At 39.1% G+C, this 21751-nt stretch overlaps 1 protein-coding gene across 1 annotated transcript in view; it reads left to right on the top strand.

Annotated features, from left to right (window-relative positions):
* Positions 1–21751, top strand: part of RELN (reelin) — a 451858-nt gene that overhangs the window by 205370 nt on the left and 224737 nt on the right. Inside the window, exons 7-8 of the mRNA XM_084611658.1 lie at positions 6553–6649; positions 12965–13016. Coding sequence (XP_084467784.1) covers positions 6553–6649; positions 12965–13016 — 149 coding nt within the window. The remainder of the gene's footprint in view (positions 1–6552; positions 6650–12964; positions 13017–21751) is intronic.

The following is a 21751-nucleotide window of genomic DNA, read 5'->3' on the forward strand; positions in this document are numbered from 1 at the left end:
TTACAGAGAATAAATGACAAGGTAGATCAGGAAAGCATAAAATTTGGATTGAAGATAAAAAGAGAAAAGACAAAAAATATGACAATTGGAAGACAAGAGAAAGAGGTAAAGATCAAACTCTGATACGAAGAACTAGAACCTGGCAGAAGAGAATACTTGAGAGTTTAAAGACTACAAAAATTAAAAATGAAGAGAGAAAAAATGGCTAGGGCAAGAAATAAAGCTGTTACAGAAGAATCAAGAAAGACGACGGCAAAGGTTTGGACACATGTCAAGAATCGACCCAGAAAGGATACCATACATGGTGATATGGGGAAAGGCCAAGGATGTTTTGAATAGACATGGTGAAGAATGACATAAAACAAAAAGATTTAAAGATAAAAGAAGCTATGAAGCTGGTATATGATAAAGTGGTGGAAAGATTTCATTCGGCCCCTTCTGTGCTGTTGAGCTGACAGACAGGAATCAAAGAAGAAGAAGAAGATGACAAGTTGATCAGATGATTTTGCAATGTCATAGGCCCCAGTAACTGTGGTTCCATCACTTGAGCAGGAATATATTATTACTACTTTATTGATTTGTTTATGCTAGCACTCAGAATGTGTTAAAGGCTTTTCAGACATTCAAAAAATGGACAGCCCAGCTCTGAGGAGTTCATATAAAATCTTAGAGGAGACTAAGGAAAGACAGGCAAGTAACATAAGCTAGGAGAAGGGGGTAAACAAATAGGGATTTTTATACAAATCAGTTATGAGCTCTGTAGAAGTCCATCTTTTGTGCCAGCAGTGAATCACTGGCATCTCATGTCTCCTTACCTTTCATCTGATCTCATGAAGGATACACCATCAAAAGAATAAATGAAAAGTGGAAGTAAAGAAAAAAAGCCCTAAACAGACTGAACTACAACAGAACGTGGGGAAACCATTTGCATATCATTCTTAATATCATGGAAATGTCCAAGTCTCAGGCAGTCTATGTGAGAGAAGCCTATGGGATCAGTCAATGGACAAGCTTAACTATAGCATAGTAAATCTAATAGAATCAAAGACCAATTTGTATATCTGCCCTAAAACATAGGCTAAACCAGCAAAGGGGAGCAATAGCCAACTCAGTTGGATACGCAGTGCTATGTCACAATATACAGAAGGCAAAAGTTACTGTGAACAGTAGCTCATGCTCTTCTGTAAATAAGAGACACCATTTATGTAAATCTGTAGGTATGACCACCATGACCAAGAGACTAAAAATGCCAGTTATCAGAGTGCAAACTGGTATCAACAAGAAATAAATGGGATGGAACAAATTCATCCTTTGCTCCAATAGAATTATGTCAGGAATGAATGCGAACCTACGTGTTTGATGTAGAAGGTCTAGTTTCTGTTGGATATTGACATTGCTATCCTTTGGTTAATTGTTCTCTACAGTCAGTATTCTGTCATCAGTGTGAGCCAAATCCTATATGTCATCCCAATCAGCTGATGACTCTGATTGTATATCATAGAATCTTAGAGTTACAGCCATAAGGGATCACCAGATCATCTAGTCTGACCTCCTGTGTATTTCAGGCAACCAGCAACACCCAGCCACACACACCAAAATTAGACCAAAGTATTATAATCCTGAGGAAACTAAGATGTTGTGTGCCACAAGCAGAGAATTGGAGGGGGCAAGATGCACCAATGCCAAAGGCCCCTGCAATGACAGGGAATTTATTAATTTGAGATATACCCAGATGAGCCCAGCAAGCAACCCGTCTCCCATGCTGCAGAGGGATGTGAAAAATTCTCAAGGTCACTGCCAATCTGATCTGGGAAAAATATATTTATGCACCCATGAGTTTTATAAGGGAGATTTTATAAGAGGGAGATAAAACTTTGAACTCTTAGTCATCCTTTGGGGAGACTTTTTATTTTCAATGTTTAATTCAACTTTGATTGTGCAGCTTTTCAGCTCTTAGACTCCAGTAAAAATACACATTGATAATGGAAGGCAGCTGAAGCATTAGTCAAACCTTGAAGCATCATTTTGAATTGCCAGTTACCAAACGGCATAGTGAAGGATGTCTTTGGATAGTCTGTGAGTTCTACTGGAACTTGATAGTATCCTCTCTTTAGATCCAATACAGAAAACCATTTAGATCCTGCTAATAAGGCAAAGGTTTCTTCTATCCTGGATAATGGATAGGAATCCTTTCGGGTAATGCTGCTCAGTTTTCAATAATCCACCACCATCCTGAGAGCTCCAGTCTTCTTACACATCAGCACCACAGGTAATGCAAATGGACTATGTTTCCTCATCCTCTCCAAGGGCCATCAACTCGCATAGATTTTCAAAATCTGAAGGCAAAACCCTTCCAGTTCTTCCTTTAAGAGGCACATTATTTGTGAGCTCAATCGATATGTCACTTCTGAAACTCTTCCAAAGTCTAGATCATGAACAGCAAAAGCTTTATAAGCTTCCTTACTGACAGTCTCAGCAATCCTTTCCCTCTCAGCAGCACTGAGAGGGGATCCTTCAAAGTCCAGTGTAATATGACACTGTCCCTCTCTTCAGTTGCAACTGCTGAAACCTGGGTTGGTACTGGTTTTATCCACTCAACTGCTTACCCCTTCGCAATGACAATGTGAGGTTTCAATATGACGTCCTTCCTTGTTAAGTTCTTGACTTGTACCCCTATTCTCATACTGGAGCCAGTGACTTTAACAAATTGAGACAGAACTGCTAGCCCACCAGGTCCAACTGCAATACCTGGATCTTCCAGCATTACAACAGTTTCCAATTCATTCACAGCAAATTTCAGAATTCTGGGCACTGTTTTGGATGTGCCAGGTGGAATTGTCACTGATTTTCTTCCTCTCGGGACCACTTCAGCCCCTTCTATCTGAAGTATATTGCCAATAGACTGTAACTTTTGATAAGACGAATACTCATAATAGAAAGTTTCACATATGCAGGTCACTTGAAAAGCAGTATCTATTAGGCGGGTACTCTTTACCCCATCTAGGTAAACATAGCCATGACAAGCAGGTCCCACTAACTGCTGGATGGCCTCACTCACACTCATTTGGGTAGCATCTGTTTCCTGAACCCATTGACTAGCAGCTTTGCTCTGAGAGTTGTTAGTTTCTTTTCTTCCTGGCTCAAACTTGCTCTGAGGTCTACCCATCAGTTGCTGATGTACTAGATTGGGATTAGACAAATTCTCAAAGTTGTTCTGAAAATGTGCCCACCGTTAAAAACATAAAGGTTTTCTTCTGTTAAATCTTGGTATTGCTTGTTTATTACATTGTTTGGGTCTTTGATGAGTGAATAGTGTATTTGAAGCAGATATTTCAGAACTTGGCTGGGTCATCTGCAGTCCCACCAACCAGCACTCATCCTGCAAATATTTTTCCTTCCAATCTATTGCAGAGGCTTCTTCATGGGCACTGGAAGTATTTTCAGATACCGTTATCAACTGAAAACTACTCCCACACAATGGCATTCCTTTTTCTTCTAGTTCTTGTCAAAGTTTTCTCTTTGTTTATGAGAGTGCTCACTTTCAGTGGATCTCACCTCAAAAAGGAATGCGGCATAAGAGATGCTCCTTTTTCTACCACTACAGTTAATCCCTTTTATTAAGAGTGTATTTAATAAAGATTAATTAATGAACAGAACAGGCAATCATCAAGTGATCCATTCCTGTTGTCCAATACTCGCTTCTGGCAATCAACGAGTAGGGACCAGAGCATGGGTTTGCATCCCTATCTTTGCTGATAACCATTGATGGACCTATCCTCCAGGAACTTATCTAGTTCTTTTTTGAACCCAGTTCTAGTTCTGACATTCACAACATCCCCTGCCACGAGTTTCACCGATTGACTGTATGCATCGTGTGAAGAAGTATTTCCTTTTGTTTGTTTTAAACCTGGTGTCTATTAGTTTTCCTGGGTGACCGCTGGTGCTTGTGTTATGTGAAGGAATAAATATCCAGTGGGTATAGAAAATAAACTATAAGTTATACAACAATCCTACAATTGGCTCTGAGCAGGTGACCATAGATCACAGACACTTATTCACTTCCTTATTCACTTTCGCCACACTAGTCATGATTTTATAGACCTCTATCATATTCCCTTTTAGTCATCTCTTTTCCAAGCTGAAAAGTCCCAATCTTTTTAATCTCTCCTCATACAGAAACTGTTCCATACCCTTATTCATTGTTGTTGCCCTTCTCTCTGCCTTTTACAATTCTAATTTATCTTTTTTGAGATGGGGTGACCAGAACTGCACCCAGAATTCAAGCTGTGGGCCTATCAGAGATTTATATACTGGCATTATGATATTTTCTTTCTGATTATCTATCCCTTTCCTAATGATTCCCAACATTCTGTTAGCTGTTTTGAGTGACACTGCACATTGAGCAGATGTTTTCAGATAACTATCCACAATGACTCCAAGATCTCGTTCTTGAATGGTAACAGCAAAGTTAGACCCCATCATTTTGTATGTATAGTTGCTATTGTGTTTTCCAATGTACATTACTTTGAAATTACCAAAATGGAATTTCATCTGCCATTTTGTCACCCAATCACCTAGTTTAGTGGGATTCCTTTGTAACATTTCACAGTCAACCTTGGGCTTAACTATCTTGAATAATTTTGTATCATCTGCAAATGCCATCTCATTACTTACCCCTTTTTTCAGATCATTTATGAATATGTTGAACAGCACATGTCACCGTACAGATCCCTGGGGGATACCACGATCTACCTCTTTGCAATCTGAAAACTGACTATTTCTACCTTTTGTTTTCTGTTTTTTAACCAGTTACTGATCCATGAAAGGACCTTTCCTCTTATCCCATGACTGGTTAGTTTGCTTAAGAGCCTTTGGTGAGGACTTAAAGGCTTTCTGAAAGTCCAAATACACTATATCCACTGGATCACCCTTCTCCACATGTTTGTTGACCCCCCTCACAGAATTCTAATAGATTGGTGAGGCATGATTTTTCTTTGCACAAGCCATGTTGACTCTTGCCCAACAAATCATATTCATCTATGTATCTGATAATTTTGTTCTTTACTATAGTTTCAATCAATTTGCCTGGTCCTGAATTTAGGCTTATCGGCCCGTAATTGCCAGGGTTGCCTCTGGAGCCTTTTTTTTAAAATGAGTAAAAGCACATAAAATGAGTAACAGCATATTGTTAGCAGGAATATGGATTATTTAAATAAGATCTATTATAGTCTATGACTAAATGAGTCCAGTGTTACAAAACTACTCCAGGAAACATGTTTAAAATGGTCCATAGGTAGTATGCTGATATTTGAAATATATGCAAAAAGAAAAGGAGTACTTGTGGCACCTTAGAGACTAACCAATTTATTTGAGCATGAGCTTTCGTGAGCTACAGCTCACTTCATCGGATGCATACCGTGGAAACTGCAGCAGACTTTATATACACACAGAGAATATGAAACAATACCTCCTCCACCCCACTGTCCTGCTGGTAATAGCTTATTATAATAATAGCTTATAATAATTAATATAATTAATAGCTTATAAGCTATTACCAGCAGGACAGTGGGGTGGGAGGAGGTATTGTTTCATATTCTCTGTGTGTATATAAAGTCTGCTGCAGTTTCCACGGTATGCATCCCATGAAGTGAGCTGTAGCTCACGAAAGCTCATGCTCAGATAAATTGGTTAGTCTCTAAGGTGCCACAAGTACTCCTTTTCTTTTTGCGAATACAGACTAACACGGCCGTTACTCTGAAATTTGAAATATATGTGACCTTAGTTGTTGTTTCCTTTTGTCACATTGTTTATTATGACCAAGACAATTTCCTAGAAACACCATAAATAAGCCCCACGCTTTTAGTCTTTGAAAAATGCTACATAATAGCTGAAAAAATTGTTTTCTGTTAAAGATAATGTTTCATTCAACTCAACTGTTTTGGTTCACCCACAAACTGTTTTTGGTCAACCTGAAATTACTTTTTTTACAATTTTTCAGTTCGGCAAGCAAAGCAAAAAATCTGTTAGCTCTAGACCTAAGTGGTATCAGTATCCACATAATATTTAATAACTCACAGTGAGACCACCTGACATACACAGCCTATCCAATTTTAACAGTTCCTCATTGGTTTGTTCTGCAATGGAAATAAATTGTTGATTGTATGGTGTTGGGTTTGTATATAGTTTATTAAGTGAGTTGTAAAGATTATGAAAGGAATATAGCCCCAGAGAAAATGAAGTTGGAAAACCATAATTAGGGGCACATTTGAAAATAAAGTAGGGGCACTTCTTTCAAATCTGTCAGAGCTTTTTTTGATGGACAGTAGTGGGGTGGGGAAGTAAACGTTTTTCTGAAATTTAGGTTTTGTCGCTCTAAATAGAGACATCTGTCACGTATGATTGTCCTTTAAATTCAGTGTTGGGATAACTAAATCGTCCCATTTGTCTGAGTGTCAAAATCAAACCTTCTTCTTTTAGCAGTTTAGCAGGTTTTTACAGCTCCAGATGTATGATTTATAATTTTCAGCTTGATGTGTTCTGGTTTTCCTGCAGGTTTGAATGTATTAACTGTGAGGTTGGAGAGCAGTGCGGTGTAATTATGCATGGCAATGCTGTCACTTTCTGTGAGCCATATGGTCCAAGAGAACTGGTAAGTGGATGTTTGCTAATTTGCATGGGTCATGGGACTTCAGGTTTTGAATTCAGACCTCATCAACCACAATGATGCTGGGTGTGCTTTGAAAGCTTGGTGTTCAGCAAAGAGGTTCTCAAGCAGTTCAATAATGCATAGGATAGTAAAGTTAAATGTTTAAAACTCCTCACATTTTTTCTAAATATTTTGCTTGCTTTTTGCACATGGCCAGGAAACCTTTTGAATGAACTTTCATGAAAGTTATTTAAATGTTTAGAAAAGGCTGGGAGGCCAGAATATAAAACCAAATTTGGGGCCTGAGATGCTTTCTTCATTTTAGACAAACAAAATAAAGTCTCAGTTTTTCCTCTCTTATTTTATTTGGCTGTGTCTTATTTTCTTTATAGTAAAAAAAAATTAATTTGTTTGTGTAAAATATCACTGGGGAATAATGCACTCTGTGGCTTTAAAGCAGTCACATGCAGCCTGGATTAATTACCTGCCAGTTCCGTAGAAGTCTCTGCCAAAATCAGTGGTGAGGTAAATGAGGTCACAGTTTCAGGATAACTGCACCGATATCTGCCACCTCTCTGGTCCGCTCCAGGACTGTCCAGCCAGGTCTCTGGTTTCCAGCTATCACCTGCCTCTGGGCAGGGACCCCTCTTCTGACTGGGGATTTCAAGGTTGCACAACTCCCTACCTGCCAGTGTGATATCCCCAGTAAGCCAGTCTGCCTAAAGGTCAGTGCCTGTGTGTTGCTTTCTCTCCAAAGGCTATGAACAGTGTATTGCCAGCAATTCCAAGTTACCACACAGCTCTTTCTAAGTAAGCACATTTATTCTTAAGGTAAAAGCAGAGAAAACTTATTGAAACATTGAAAAGGTTTAAACACACACTAAACATACCAGGACTCATCCTTCAGTCATACAGGGCCCCAGTAAGCCAAAGTCTTTCCAACCCTTTCACAAAACTTGGGGCCCCCGTTGGACAGAAGACCCTATCGATCTGCTTGATCAGAAAGGCCATGAGTCAGTTCCAGCTCATCCTTTTATACCACAAGCCCTTTCTTTGTTTCTTAGTCTCTGGAAAACCCAGTTTTAACCAGAACCAGTACATGCAAACCACCCCAGTTGGTGTGACATCTCTGGAGTTGTTTAGTCTCAGTGACTCACCTTAATCCCCTCCCCCTCCCTATTTTTAGTTCCTGTAGGAGCTATGGTAACCCTCCCCCATGGAGTAGAACATAATCATATGTAAACCATTTATAAATTTAATACAGTGGTCCTCAAAGATACTGCATGGGATTGCAGTATCTGTCACCATAAATATTACACATTGGGTGTAAATTGGGTGTAAAATAGATGTTAGTATCAAAGTAGTATGATTTGCATTAATTTGGGATCCAGTGGGTATGGAAAACAAAGTATAAGTTATACAACAATCCTACAATTGGCTCTGAGCAGGTGACCACAGATGCATGTGCAAAAGAGGAGGGATGCTTTCTGTGAGGAATTTGGTAGTCAGAAATCCAACCCAAAATGTAGGCAATTTTAAAATAATCTTAATGATTTTTAAGATTTTCTTGTTTGGGAAGTGGTGGTCTTGTGATTTTTGAAGACAGGGAGTTTTGGTAATATTATATCTTACACAGTACTCCTGAAACCAAATTTAGCCCTGGCCTAAGCAGGCACAACTCCCCTTGAATCACTTGTGGCCATTTATGCCAGGATACTGACAAAATACCATATGGGTGTAAACTACATTCATTTTACAAAACCACTAAATGACACATTGGTGACAGTAATAGAACCTTGCTGAATATGCACACATTTGAATAGCATGTATCTGTTACCATTTATATGCATGCTAAATTTGATCATATTAATATGTGCTTTTAATGTTTGCATTGCCTTGTGGTATTTGACAAACACAATACAAATGCATGTGTTATGGTGACGGGCGAACTCATTTAAAAATATTTCACAAATTTCATGGATATAATGGAACCTCACTGTTTCTCATTTCACTTATACCCAAACCTTGTGAAAGAATTCTGCCATTGATCCTGAACTGCCTCTGTCTACTATTTTAAATGTTATTTGCATGTACTGTGTCTCGTTTAATGCCTTGATATATGTGTGAAGAAAGAGATTCCATTTTGTGTCCATGCAAAAATTGAAGTCACATGTTTGGGATACTTTTTCCACATTTTGTCACTCATTGCTGTTTAGGATGCTTGAAATTGTTACAATATGTAATTGAAATTACATATTGTAACATGATTATGTAACCAATTATATCCCACCACCTTAATTAGTTTACACCCAGCAAAATTAATTATACAGCAGACAGGAACAATCACAGAACCAGACAGAGATTATACAGACAAACAATAGCAAAGTGGAAACTATAATGACAAGACAATACAGAAGTGAGGGTTTCACATCCCAGCTATTGATAAGTGAGTTCTTGCCAGACAGGATGCTATCAAACTAAGTTTTCCTTTTACATTTTCTAGGCACTTCCCTTTCTCTGGAGGTGATAGGCACTATCAGGACAGGATTGTATTCCTAACAGCCCAATAGCACCTTATTTCAATGTGATTAGTTTGGAATGTGAGGATGTGACCGTTCGCTTCCCAGCTTATGGCTGCCTCTGCTGCTTAGCCAAAGGCCTGAGACTAAGCACAGGGCCACAAACTGTCACAGTAAGAGAAGGCCCTTACACCGGCAGATAGTGATTTTGATTCCTTCTTTTATACCTCTATAATTAGCCAAGTGATAAGAATACACCTCAATTCTTAGAGTATGGGCCTTTACAGACAGGCCTGAATATCTATATCCTAACACTCTTCCTCCCTAAATAATCAGATTTCCTTTCTCCATCCTAAACCAGTCCTTTATCTTGTTGTCCTTACGCATGATTGTTGAAATCCCTGCTCACATCTCAGGCTCAGGGTGCTTGTACATTTTATTTTTGCTTTGAAATACTTAAGCAAGATGAGAGGAATTTGCAAAATTAAATTAATTAGCTGGTTTGTTTCCTTGACCTCCCTATCCTCCCACTGATTCCCCCATGAAGCCATTGACCCTTGACCTCCCTATCCTCCCACTGATTCCCCCATGAAGCCATTGACCCTTGATCTCCCTATCCTCCCACTGATTCCCCCATGAAGCCATTGACCCTTAACCTTCCTATCCTCCCACTGATTCCCCCATGAAGCCATTGAGAGCAGCAGTCTAGTACTCCTGATATAGAGGATTTTAACGCCAAGCCACATATTGTTTGGTTGGGACATCACCACGACTGGAATCATAGGGAAACTGATAGCTGCTGATGTGCTGCAAGCAAAACAATATATGTTCATTTAAATTTCTCACCCTTCTGGAAAATGCAGGTTCCTTTTTATCTGCAGCCCCCAATCCCTACTGCCTTGATTGGCATAATTAATGTAAGCAGTTCCTAACAACCTGTATTTACATCATTTTCTAAAGGGATAAAGCCATTAAAAGAAGATTTAATTATCAAAAAGTACTGGCCAATTAATTTTTGGTAACAGTTTAATTTAATTCTATGAGAATACCTCTTCCATGGTAATTGATACATTTAATCTACTGAAGATATGAGCCACAGAACACTGATAAATTGAAGGCTTTTCTGTTTAAATTAGAACCCATACAACAGAATTAACTGAATGTAAATTAAAATAATAGCTGCTCATAACTCAAGCCAGAAGCACGTTATTATTTGGCAGGATAAATGTAATGCCAGTGTTGAACCTATCCTAACTAAAAGGACACGAATAAAGAGTTAAAGTTTCTTTAAAGGGTTTTTTTAATTATTTAAGCAAATCTTCATTATATCTGTTGAGAGACTACTGCTGTTCATTAGGAAGATCTTAAAGAGTTAGAGGTACAGTTTCAGCATAGGACATGTACACATAGGGCCAGGTTTTTAGATGCATTTCTAAAAAGTGGATGCTTTACATGACGTGAAAAGCCTTTAATATATAGCCATGAAGTCCTTCTTAGTTCACAGATTATTACCAACCATAAGAAATTTTCCTGGCTTTTTTTACTAAGATCATATTATAATTATCTATAAGAAATTTCCCCTCTGAATGTAGCATGCATGCATGTGTATGTTCAAAAGCCAGTTCTCAAACATCAACCTCTGTCGTTTCTAAGTCTCCCTGGGACCATACTGCTAATCACTGCTGTAGCACGTCCCTGTTTGGGCCGTCTTAACATGTGATCTTCTTTGATACTGACATTAATTGCATTTCAAGTGGCAGATGGTCTCAAGTATGGATAAGTTGTGTGGCCAAAACTGTAACAAAAACACTGACCTATGTATCTTCCATATCAAATCAGAGTCCTCTTATTTGTCCAGTATAGATGTCCAAATCAAACTTTTAAAACCCTCAACCCTTTAGAACTTTTTAAAAAAAATGTTGTGGAATCCATCAACAAAGTAGCAGTAGGATTTGTTTTGGTTTCAAGGAGAGAAATCCCTCAGGACATTCTTTCTTCACCTTTAATACCTCTAAATCTGTTGTCTCCATTCTCACCCGCTGGTGTTGTTGCAAGCTCTGATGTTTTAGGGCAGAGTGCACTCTTGGGATATCCACTTGCCAAGATGAGGAAATCGACTGAAATTCCCAACAGACAGAAATACCAATGCATAGCACTAAGCACTACCAGTTGTTCTGTGGCACTGAAGTCCTGAAAAAGAATAAAAAAGCATCTAAGTTTAGAACAAGCTTCTGTTCTGCATCTTTGCCCTAATATGCTGTCAACGGGAAATATGAGAACTCGGACATAAATGAGAAATAGGATTTACCTTAGGTTGTCCACACTGATGTATATTTTTCAAGAAATATTAGTTAATAAAAGCAGGCAGGTGTGCCTGATAACGAAAGAGATTACTTGTACACCTCAAGCCTCAGGTAAATTATACAGAAATTGCATTGTTCATCATTACAAACTAAAACTATCTTTGTAATACTGCCAAGGCCACTTAAATGATGGTGACACAAATTCAGATTGTTCAGCAAAACTGGCTTTTACTTGTGCACTTGACTTTTTCAGTAAATATGTTTATAAGCTGCCATTCTTCTTCCCATTGTTGATTTCTGCTCTTCCTTTGTTCACGCCCCTTATTTGATTTCCCCCTATTACCACTCATACAAAAAGAGTTTCTTGTCACATGGCATGCACTGCTTTGTTCGGGAATATCAACTGCTGTGAATTTGATGGAAGAGTCTTGGTCCCTGCGTTTTCTATGATGCACAGGGACCATCTCTTTTTTGTTCTGTGTTTGTACAGAGCCTAGTACAATGGGTCCATGACGAGGGCTCCCAGGCACTATGGTAATACAAACAATAAACAGTTATAATAAAATAATAAATTATGTGAACAAGACACTGCACAGAGTCATTGCCCTCTCATGAAAAACGGGGTTGAGGTTAACTTTCATCTTGTTACACGTTGATCTCTGTAAACCGTGTCAGTACTAATTTAGTTCTTTTTTCCCCCTCCCCAATGTGCCAGTCAAGGAGACTTTTTAAGCAATAATTTTGCTTGCTATCTACCAGTATAATTAATTACAGGATTCAAAATGAGCCAGAAAGGACTGGAACTTCATTCTGGTACTTCTTGGGTGATACTACCACTTTCAGCAAATGTTAAAGTTTTTAGCTCTTAATGGTTTTCAAGAAAACCTTCCCAACATGGACAGATGAGGTTTTGTGTGGGAGCCATCAGAGGAGGGGGCATGTTGGGTGGAGCATGAGTAAAGTTTCTGAATTTATTCTTCCCACTTCAATTCATATCATAACAGTTATTTAGCTATAAGTACAAAGCCTAGTTGGTTTATGTTATGCTATATATGTGAAGTTTTGAGTTTAGCTGATAAGCACTTAGATTTTATTATTCCATTTTACAATTTTAGGCCCTGGTTCTACATTAGGATCTGCTAGTGTATATCCTTGAGCCTATGGAGAGTCCCACTGAAGTTATGGTTTCATTTTTTTAAATCTTTCTGATCACCGATCAAGCACTAACACATGGAAAAATGTACTGGCTCTGTAGAAAATTTGTACTGCCACAAACAAAGAGTTTCTCATTGTGACATATTATGAGATACCAATAATCTGAATGGCATAACTGAAATGTCCATGATCTGTCAATCTGAAAGGTTTAGAAATGAATGATTTATACGTGCGAGATCTGGGCATCCACAGCACTCCCATATTTTTTAAAGGTTATGAATATATTGTTTTGCTGGTTTAATGCAATGTTTCTTCTATTTTTCATGTTTTTCCTCCTCTAGACCACCACTAGCCTTAACACAACCACAGCTTCTGTCCTTCAATTTTCCATTGGTAAGTTTATATAGCAATTTTACTTTAAAAAGTATACAAAGGTCATTGTTAAAATGGAAAACACTAAATTTTAAACATTTTTGACCAGCATTTCCATCTGCCATGAGGGATTAAATCAATCTTAAAAAAATTGAAACATTTCTTGACCCCCTGATGATATTTCGAGCTGCTAACCAAAATAATGGAAAGAAACCATTTTAGCAGTTTGTCTAACCTTATATAATTATTATTATCCTTTCCTGCTTATTTTATTATCTAGCAGATAGTCAGCATTGTGTAGGGTGACCGTATGTCCCGTTTTGGCTGAGAAAGTCCCTTTTTTTATCCCTGTCCCACCCATCAGTTGCAGTTGGCAAGAGCAAACTGGACAAATGCAGTTTTGCCAAAAAAGTGGAGTGCGACCCCTAGCTGGGCATGGAGGAATGTGCTGGGGTTGGGGATGGGAGGGAAGGCGAGTGGCAATGCCAGCCCTGCATGGGGTGGAGGGCTCAGGCCAGTGGCTCGGGCCCGGCCAGCCCTGCACAGGTTGTTGGCAGAGCGTCTTGGGCCGGCCCCATGCGCACGGAGAAGCGGGGGGCCTCAGGCTGGTGGCGGGGGGCTTGGGCTGGCCATCGACAGCAGGGGAGTTTGGATCGGCCAGTGCGCAGAGAGATGGCAGGGGTGTTTGGGCCGCCCCTCTGGGTGGTTGGGTGGCAGGGGGGCTCCGGCCGGACCTGCATGTCGGGGGAGTGAGAGGAGAGCCCCATACAAAGGGATGACAGGGAAGGCTGGTGGGTGGTGGGGCCTCAGGCCAGCCCCATGCGGTGTCCCATTTTCCCTTTGGGAAAATATGATCACCCTGGCAGTATGACAATGATTGCCCATTCTTTAAAATGGTTTAAGAAAAATGACTATGTAAAAATGGATCCCTGTCTCTCAACATATTAAAACTCAATGTGTCTTCAAATCATATCTGCTTCATTTAGTGCCAAAAGGAAGTTTTTGCTACTATTAATGCTGCTGTGTCACTAATATACTACCCGTTATAAATGACTACTGTTTGGCACTGTAGAGTATGGGCAGCAGTGTTTTGTGCTATGAGACTGATTTGGAAGAAACTTAATTTCTTAAGGCATGATTCATTACAAAATATGGAGTGATAATGTTCTTACGGTGAAGATAATTCAGTAAGAATAAACAGACAAGGAATGTTGACTGTTTCTTTTGTGGACTCCTAGAAATATATTTCCAAATTATATTCCCATTCTAAAAATGGCAATTCTCCTAGCTGAGTGTACATCAGCAGGGTTGTGATTAAACTGTGGAAATCTCTCCTGGAAATGAGAGCTATGAGTTAGAATGATGTACTTCAAGTGATTTGGATTTAAAACAATTCTAAGACCAAATTCCAATGGGCTCTCAACTACCTGTCAGTACGATTCATTTTTATATTATTTTAAATTGTTCATTTGGGTTTTATTTTATCTCATAATTACTTATGACAATACAAGTAACTGTAGTGAGTTTAATCCCTAGAAAGGGAGTCACTATTACTATTCGGGGGAGGGGGTGAAGGGGTTATTTTATTTTAAACTATTGTTTTTACAAAACCAGTCAGATGTGCACATGCATAAACTGAGTGACTGTGTAATCATACGGCTATACCCCTAATCCTTCCTCATCTTATCCCTTCTGGTGTCTATCACCCTCACCCATTGTTTCATATCTGCAATTTTAGGCTTTGATCCTATAACTGATAAGATGTGGCGTATGCCTGTGCACTGTTCAGACTGCTGCTGAAGTCAATGGAGTTTGGCTTTAGAACTGTTTGCAATTGGAACTACTAGATGTTTTCTTCTCCAACTGATTTTTATTATTGCCATGAGAAGTTTCCATAGTTTAATCAAAACCCCACTGAGAGACTCATCTAGGAGAATTACTTTTTAAAAAAAAATGAACATAGCAGTCTGATCACACACTATCAATTGCAGGAACGAGGCTTTACGTTGTATGCTTTTTGGGATAGGGACAATGAAGCATCTAGTATACTGTTGGGAACTATGAAATAAATAATAATAGAGGTGGGAAAAGTCTGTAAAGAGAAATTTATAAATTGGGGGGATGTAGGTGGAGAGAAAGAAGAAGGCACTTTACCTAGAGGGCTGAATAAGATTAACTGGCTCTGGCAGTTTTCACATTAGAAATGCAAAAGAGTTCAAGAGGAGAGAGACATTTATAATGGGTAGGCTGTCATACCACATCTTGGTCTCAGATTACTGAATTAATTATAATTACTTACTGTTTATTTAATATCTTTCATCCAAAAGGTACTTCTGGGTGAATTCTGCACCAAAAAATTTAAAATTCTGCACACAATATTTTAAAATTCTCCAAAATTCTTCATATTTTATTTGTCAAAATAACACAATATAATCACTCCAGTTTCAATTATTTTGGTAATTTATTTCAAAATACTTGTCAACAAGTATGATAACAATACAGACAACAACAAAAAAGATTCCCTCTGGAAGAGAGAGTTAAAGAAACCCCTACATCAAACCAGTTTCAGTTGGGGAGTTCTGAAGGAGACTGGGTGGGACCCTCCACAGCCCAGGCACCCACAACCCTCTCCCCCCAGAGCCCAGCTGGGACGCATTCCCCAGCTCAGATACCTGCACCCCTCCCCCCCACCCAGAGCCTTTACTCCCTCCAGCTTCTTTACTGTTCTGCTGAGGGATGCGGTTTAGTGAGGCCCTGCCCTTTCTCACCCTTTGCCAGAGCCTGGTCTCCCAGGTCCTCTCCCATCCTCAGGAGTGTGAGGACCAAAGGTTGGAGGCTCTGCACACTCTGGTTGTGAGCTGAAGATCTGAGATCCTCAGAGTCCAGGTTCCCTAATGGCCACCAGCAGCTCTACAGCCCCAATTTTGCGGGGAAAACATGGAGTTCTGCGCAGAACATTAATTCAGCATAAATTTTGCATTGTGCAGAAGAATCATAGAATATTAGGGTTGGAAGAGACCTCAGGAGGTTATCTAATCCAATCCCCTGCTCAAAGCAGGACCAACACCAACTAAAACATCCCAGCCATGGCTTTCTCAAGTCGGGCCTTAAAAACCTCTAAGGATGAAGATTCCACCACCTCCCTAGGTAACCCATTCCAGTGCATCACCACCTCCTAGTGAAATAGTGTTTCCTAATATCCACCCTAGACCTCCCCCACTGCAACTTGAAACCATTGCTGTTTGTTCCACAGAATTCCTCCAGGAGTAAAAAGGATCCTAAAGCTTGTTATATTAGATTAGTACTACAGTGTACATTCAAACCCCTAAGCAACAATTAAGTGTAGTCTTTTAACCAGTCCTCTTCCACTGCTAACCACCAGATGTTAATCTGGTGGGTTTTAATAATTTGAGTTAGAGAAACGGATAATGACAAATGAATTAAGCATAAAATGGCCCAGATTTCATCATAAATCCCAAAGCTTCTTAAATCATGTGTACAGGAAGGATAATTTCCCACTGACATTTTAATTAACTGAGCTTCTAACTAGTGTCCTTAAAGTGCCAGATATTCAATAGCCATGGGTTCTTTTAAAGGCAACAGTGTCAAACTGCTGAAGGTTTGTACTACTTTCGTATTGAGATCATGAATAATTACTTTGAAGAGTTACTTAGTAAGACTTGCACTTATTGATATACAGCCCCTGTGACATCCTCCCAGGGTTTACAGCCTTTTCAAATGTGAACGATTTGCCTGCTGTGCTGAGTTGTGTTTGAACTGTTCAGAACCATTAGTATTGGTTTTGATCTAAATGTTAGGATGGTGTTTACATTAGCCTACTATCTGCCCAAGCATGTACTTCAGATTTCCTCATCATCCTTGACTGTATTTCTTTAAGACCAAATGCTTCTGTTCCTGATACATGAAAGACAAATTCTAACATTTACTTTAATGTGCAGTGGGATTGCTTTTAATTAAGATATTTAAAGTAATACCTTTGGGCTCTCTCACACCAGAATTTCTAATTCCACAGTTTGGGGCCATGGAGAATCACACACGAGCTTCCAAACCCAGCTGCCATAAAGCATTAGCATGATTCATTAGCTGAAGTATTCTCTGCATCTCACTCACAAACTCAGACTTCCCCCTTAACTCCATCTCTGAACTTCCACAGAACATGATTCGCCATCCCCATAGGCCAATATGATGAAGGTGACTCATATTAATGATAGACTGATGACTGAACTGAGCATACACAGAGGCCTGTAAGATAGCTGTAAGAAGGAGGAGTGATGAGAGAAAAGTCTCAAGATGGAGCAGCCCTGAGGCATGAGTTTTGTAGACAGGCATTGCTTCACTCCTGATGGTTGCAGATTGCTGTGTTTATGTTCTTTTTGAAAAGTGTGTACTCCAAAGCTTCACTGAATGTGTGTTTTGCATCCTGTAACAGTGCATTAAGCATTAGCAGACTATTTAATTTCCTTTTTCTCTGTGGTGTTCATGAGACAAGTATAAAGCAATAGCATAAAACTCTGTGGTGAGTCCAAAAATGCACACATCCCCCTACTCTGTACTGGAGATGGATGCTACTGGAACTGACCAACTACATGTAAATCTCAATATGAAAATAGTTAACATAAAAACATTTTATTATTTTGAAAAAATCGATTACCCAATCTTACTCTCATAACTTATTATTAATGCTGGATCATCTGTTGTACAGCTAGTTATTTTAAAGATGAGTAGGTAGCTTGTAAAATACAAACTACACTTTCTTCACTTTTGCTTATACAAAACTTTTGAACATTTGTTATGACTAATATGACTGTAGGCAATCAACAGGCCAAATACTGGCTAAATAGGAAATGTTTCCTGAAGGCAGGATTCTAATATAATAATTTTGTTTCATCTTGAGTTTCTATGCTGTGATTAAGCAGATCCTCTGTCATTATCCCAGTTCTAACCTAAATCACTTGGGCTGATCTATGGTTTCCCATAGATGCATGGCCATTTTGTCTGAGTTAAATTTGTTTTGATTTAATTCAAAAGAAAAATAAACGTGAAACTAAAAAGATGCAAACTCATGTAAAGTTTAACCAGAAAGACAAATTGCATGAACACCTGCAAATGAAACCTCTGCGCTGCTCCCTGTTCTGCCTACTATACAACATTTCTGATAAATACTAATGGCAAATGATCACAGAGATAATCTGTTTTCATGTTCATTGGGATCTATGTAACCTATATTGTGAGGTGCTGTTTTAAAACAGTCCTGTTGGTTCTTATCAGCTGTGTTGCTGTTTGCCCTGCTAAAAAAATATAAAGAAAGAGAAATGGTGCATCAGTGAAACAACAACTTGGGAGAGGAGGCTTGAGGTTTTTTAAATCCGCCAGGCAAAACTATGTCTGCAGTGTGGGGGGCATTGGAAGGGCTTATGTTTTACTACTCCAGAAAAAGTCCACCACTTCTTTAATACACAGTTTAAAGAAACTGAGGAAGGGATAGGTAGCCAAGGAAGAGGAAGATGAAAATTAAAACATGGAGGCCACTGAATTTGCAGTGTGCAGTAGAACTGAATATGCATTCATCCAGTTAGAGTTTAATGTGTTTAGTGTAATTGTTTAATACCTGGTTTGAGTTTTATAATTTTTACATATAAATGTTCATTTGAGCCTACTTGGCTCTCTTTCTTTTTTGGATTATATAAATTACTCAATTCAAATAAATAAATGAAACCAATCTGAATAGATATAATTATTTATTTATATACTTATTAATGTCCACAAGAGTCTAGGTATGTGGATGGAAGCGCTTGTGAAAGTTCTGTCTGGGTAGCTAAGGAAATGCAATTAACTTTTGCCACCTACACTTTTTTTATAGTACACTTTGCCTTTCATGGTACTTCTAAATGTTCTTGTTAATATTTTTCTGTTTCTTATAGTGACTAGGTACTTATGCCTTTGGGAATGTTCTCCTGAGGCTTTTTGGCCCTTGCCACTGGTGTTAAAACCATTGGCACAGATTGTATAAGAGACATGTGGTGTAGTATCTGCATGTTAGTCTGGAGCCAGGAACTCCTGGTTTCTAACCATAGGATGGAAAATGACCTTTTTATTACTGCTACTTCTTTCCCTATCTGCCTTCTTGGTTCTCTACTACTTCTCCCTATCCCACCTCATTCAACTGCTCTTATCACATGCTACTGTTGCTCCCTATGTTGTTCCAGCTTTCCCTGCCCAAACGTCCCTCAGATGATCACCCTTATAGAAAAATCCTATGGGATTAAATAGCAATGAAACCTGTAGTATTCTACAGAAATGTAATAGTTTTTATAGGAATTACTCTATAAACCCCTGTCTATTATCATTCTCTATTTATTAAATTTATTCTACTGATATTTTAGCCTTTCTGTATAATTCTCTGGCATGGATAAAATTATCTATTATATTCAATAGGATTGCTTGAAAAAAAAATCCTAAAGAAAAGTTATCAATTTCTATCAAACTTTGTTGGAACTGTCATAAGGACAGGACCCCGCTCCTTGTTTTTTCAGCTGCCACTGGCCCCTCCCCACTTAGGAACTCCCTCTGCTTTCTTCCTATTGCTACTCACCTGAATGTCCTCTCCCCTCAAAAAAGTTTCAGGATGCAGAATTAAAATAAAATGTAAAAGGACACACTTTACATTTATATATATATTAAATATACTTAATATAAAGTGTGACTGCAAAAAAAATTAAGCCAGCACTTGGATCATTCTCAATTTTTACCTCCCACTGTTGTGACTTTTTCTTTTCTCTAATGAAATCAGTCAAGACAAAATCATCTCAGCCTTCACCTTGAATTTCCTGATTTTTTAAGGTTATAAGACCCTTGACTTTTCTTAATTATAGTAATGTAATTATTTTGAGCTTGATGGCTTTTATTTTTATAGAAACATTTTTTTAAAAAGAAAAAGGTGTGTGTGTACATATATATATATATATATAAACTATAATATATATATAAACATGTAATGAAATCTCTTCTATTACGCTATGTACATTTATTCAATCTTCCACAATGCTTGTTTGTTTCACAGTCTACTGGATAAATATGTGTAGAGCACAATTTTAATATGCCTTTGATTAGCACGTAGGTAGGAATCATTAATTTGTATGTGGATCCTTGACGTGATAGACTGTAATGACTCCAAAAGGCTCTCATGTTGTGCCCTGGTCAGAGATGCTGAGTTAATGAATCATTGACCTAATAGTCTCTCTTACTCTTCCTGAACCATTAAGGTCGATAGGGTCAATGTGAAGACCCTTCTTGTTCAGCAAGTCCGCATACCAAGAATCTGTCTGACGTTTCTCAGGAGAGAATGCACTGAGCTTGTCTAATATATGTAGTAAAGCCAGGCAACTCATTGAATTTTATTTATTATTTCATTTTTTCAGTGGTAATTTGTTTTATTACCATCATGAGTCCTGCAGAATTGTATTTTAAAACATAACTTGTTATATATAAGTTATAGGAACTTTTTTTTCACTGTCATAAATTTACACTATCCAAATGATTTTGGGTTTTTTAACAAAATCCTCAAATGCGCCCTAAGGATGGGGCCTTATATGCAGTTTTTATACTTGGCTCTTCTATTAACTTCAGTACATGAGAGATCATAATGGACAAATGTGATCGTAGAGAGAGACACACAAGTTGGATGTTCTTTTTCAAGTAGATGCAGCCATGGATTCTACTTAGGTGTGTGCACACCCAGCACACTGGAGCTGGAGAATTTTGCCTGGGAGTTCCCGTAGGGGGCCGCCTTGCACCCTGTGACCATAACCACTCCTGTGGCTATAGGAGATGCTGCCACCCTCCTCAGCTCCTTCTTACTGCTGGTGGCTGGAATCAGAGCTCTACATAGTTTTTTACCTCACATTCCTCTAGTGATTTTGTTCTCTAATTGTATATAATGAATTAGTACCGCTAATATAGTCAGACTTAGTGTTAGTTAGTTATTGTTTAAATTTCCCTACTGATGCCCTCACCAGGATTTAAACATTGTCCGTCATTTGGGAGGGCGATCCCAAACAGTGATCACCGCATGCAGTGTTTTCTGTGTCTAGAAGCCCGCATCAAGGATCGATTTGCAGATCATCATGAAACAGACGCAAATGGTGAGGGATCTTCGTGAGAAGCAGCCCCTGCTCAAACAGGTCACATGGCCTGCTTCAGCACCGAGGCCCTCATCAGATCGAAGGTCAGCATGGAGAGTGCTCCTGCTTTGTGTCCCGGTGCTGGCATCTCTCTGAAGAAACAGACGAGTCATCCCCCACTGAGTGCACCAAGGAAAAGATCGTATAAGACTGACCAAGGCTGTTGGGTCTCAACTTCTTCCCCCAGAGGAAGTGTGGATAAGCATGTGATGAATGCTGATGCACGGGATGGAGGCAGGTCTTGTCATCTGCTCTCCAGCACTGTGCAGGGATGTCAGAGACTCCGTACCAGTGACTCCAGTTCTAGCCCTGGGGTGTCAGTTGAGTCTGGTACCAACGTAGGAGATGCCGGCACTGGCTGCTTCCACGCCAGCAGCATATCAGGCAGCAGCAGACCTCCCTGTCCTGACCTCTCCCTTGGTCCAGGACTTTGCCAGGGCTGTGTCCTTTGTAGCCACACTGGCTGGCTGGGATCCTGAACCTGTTGGGTTTGTCGGCACCACACCCCAATGATTCCCTTCCATATTCAGTGGAAATGGGGCCAGTGCACAGGGG

The sequence above is a fragment of the Lepidochelys olivacea genome, assembly GCF_965140295.1.
Source record: "Lepidochelys olivacea isolate rLepOli2 genome assembly, chromosome: 1".
NCBI lineage: Eukaryota > Metazoa > Chordata > Testudines > Cheloniidae > Lepidochelys > Lepidochelys olivacea.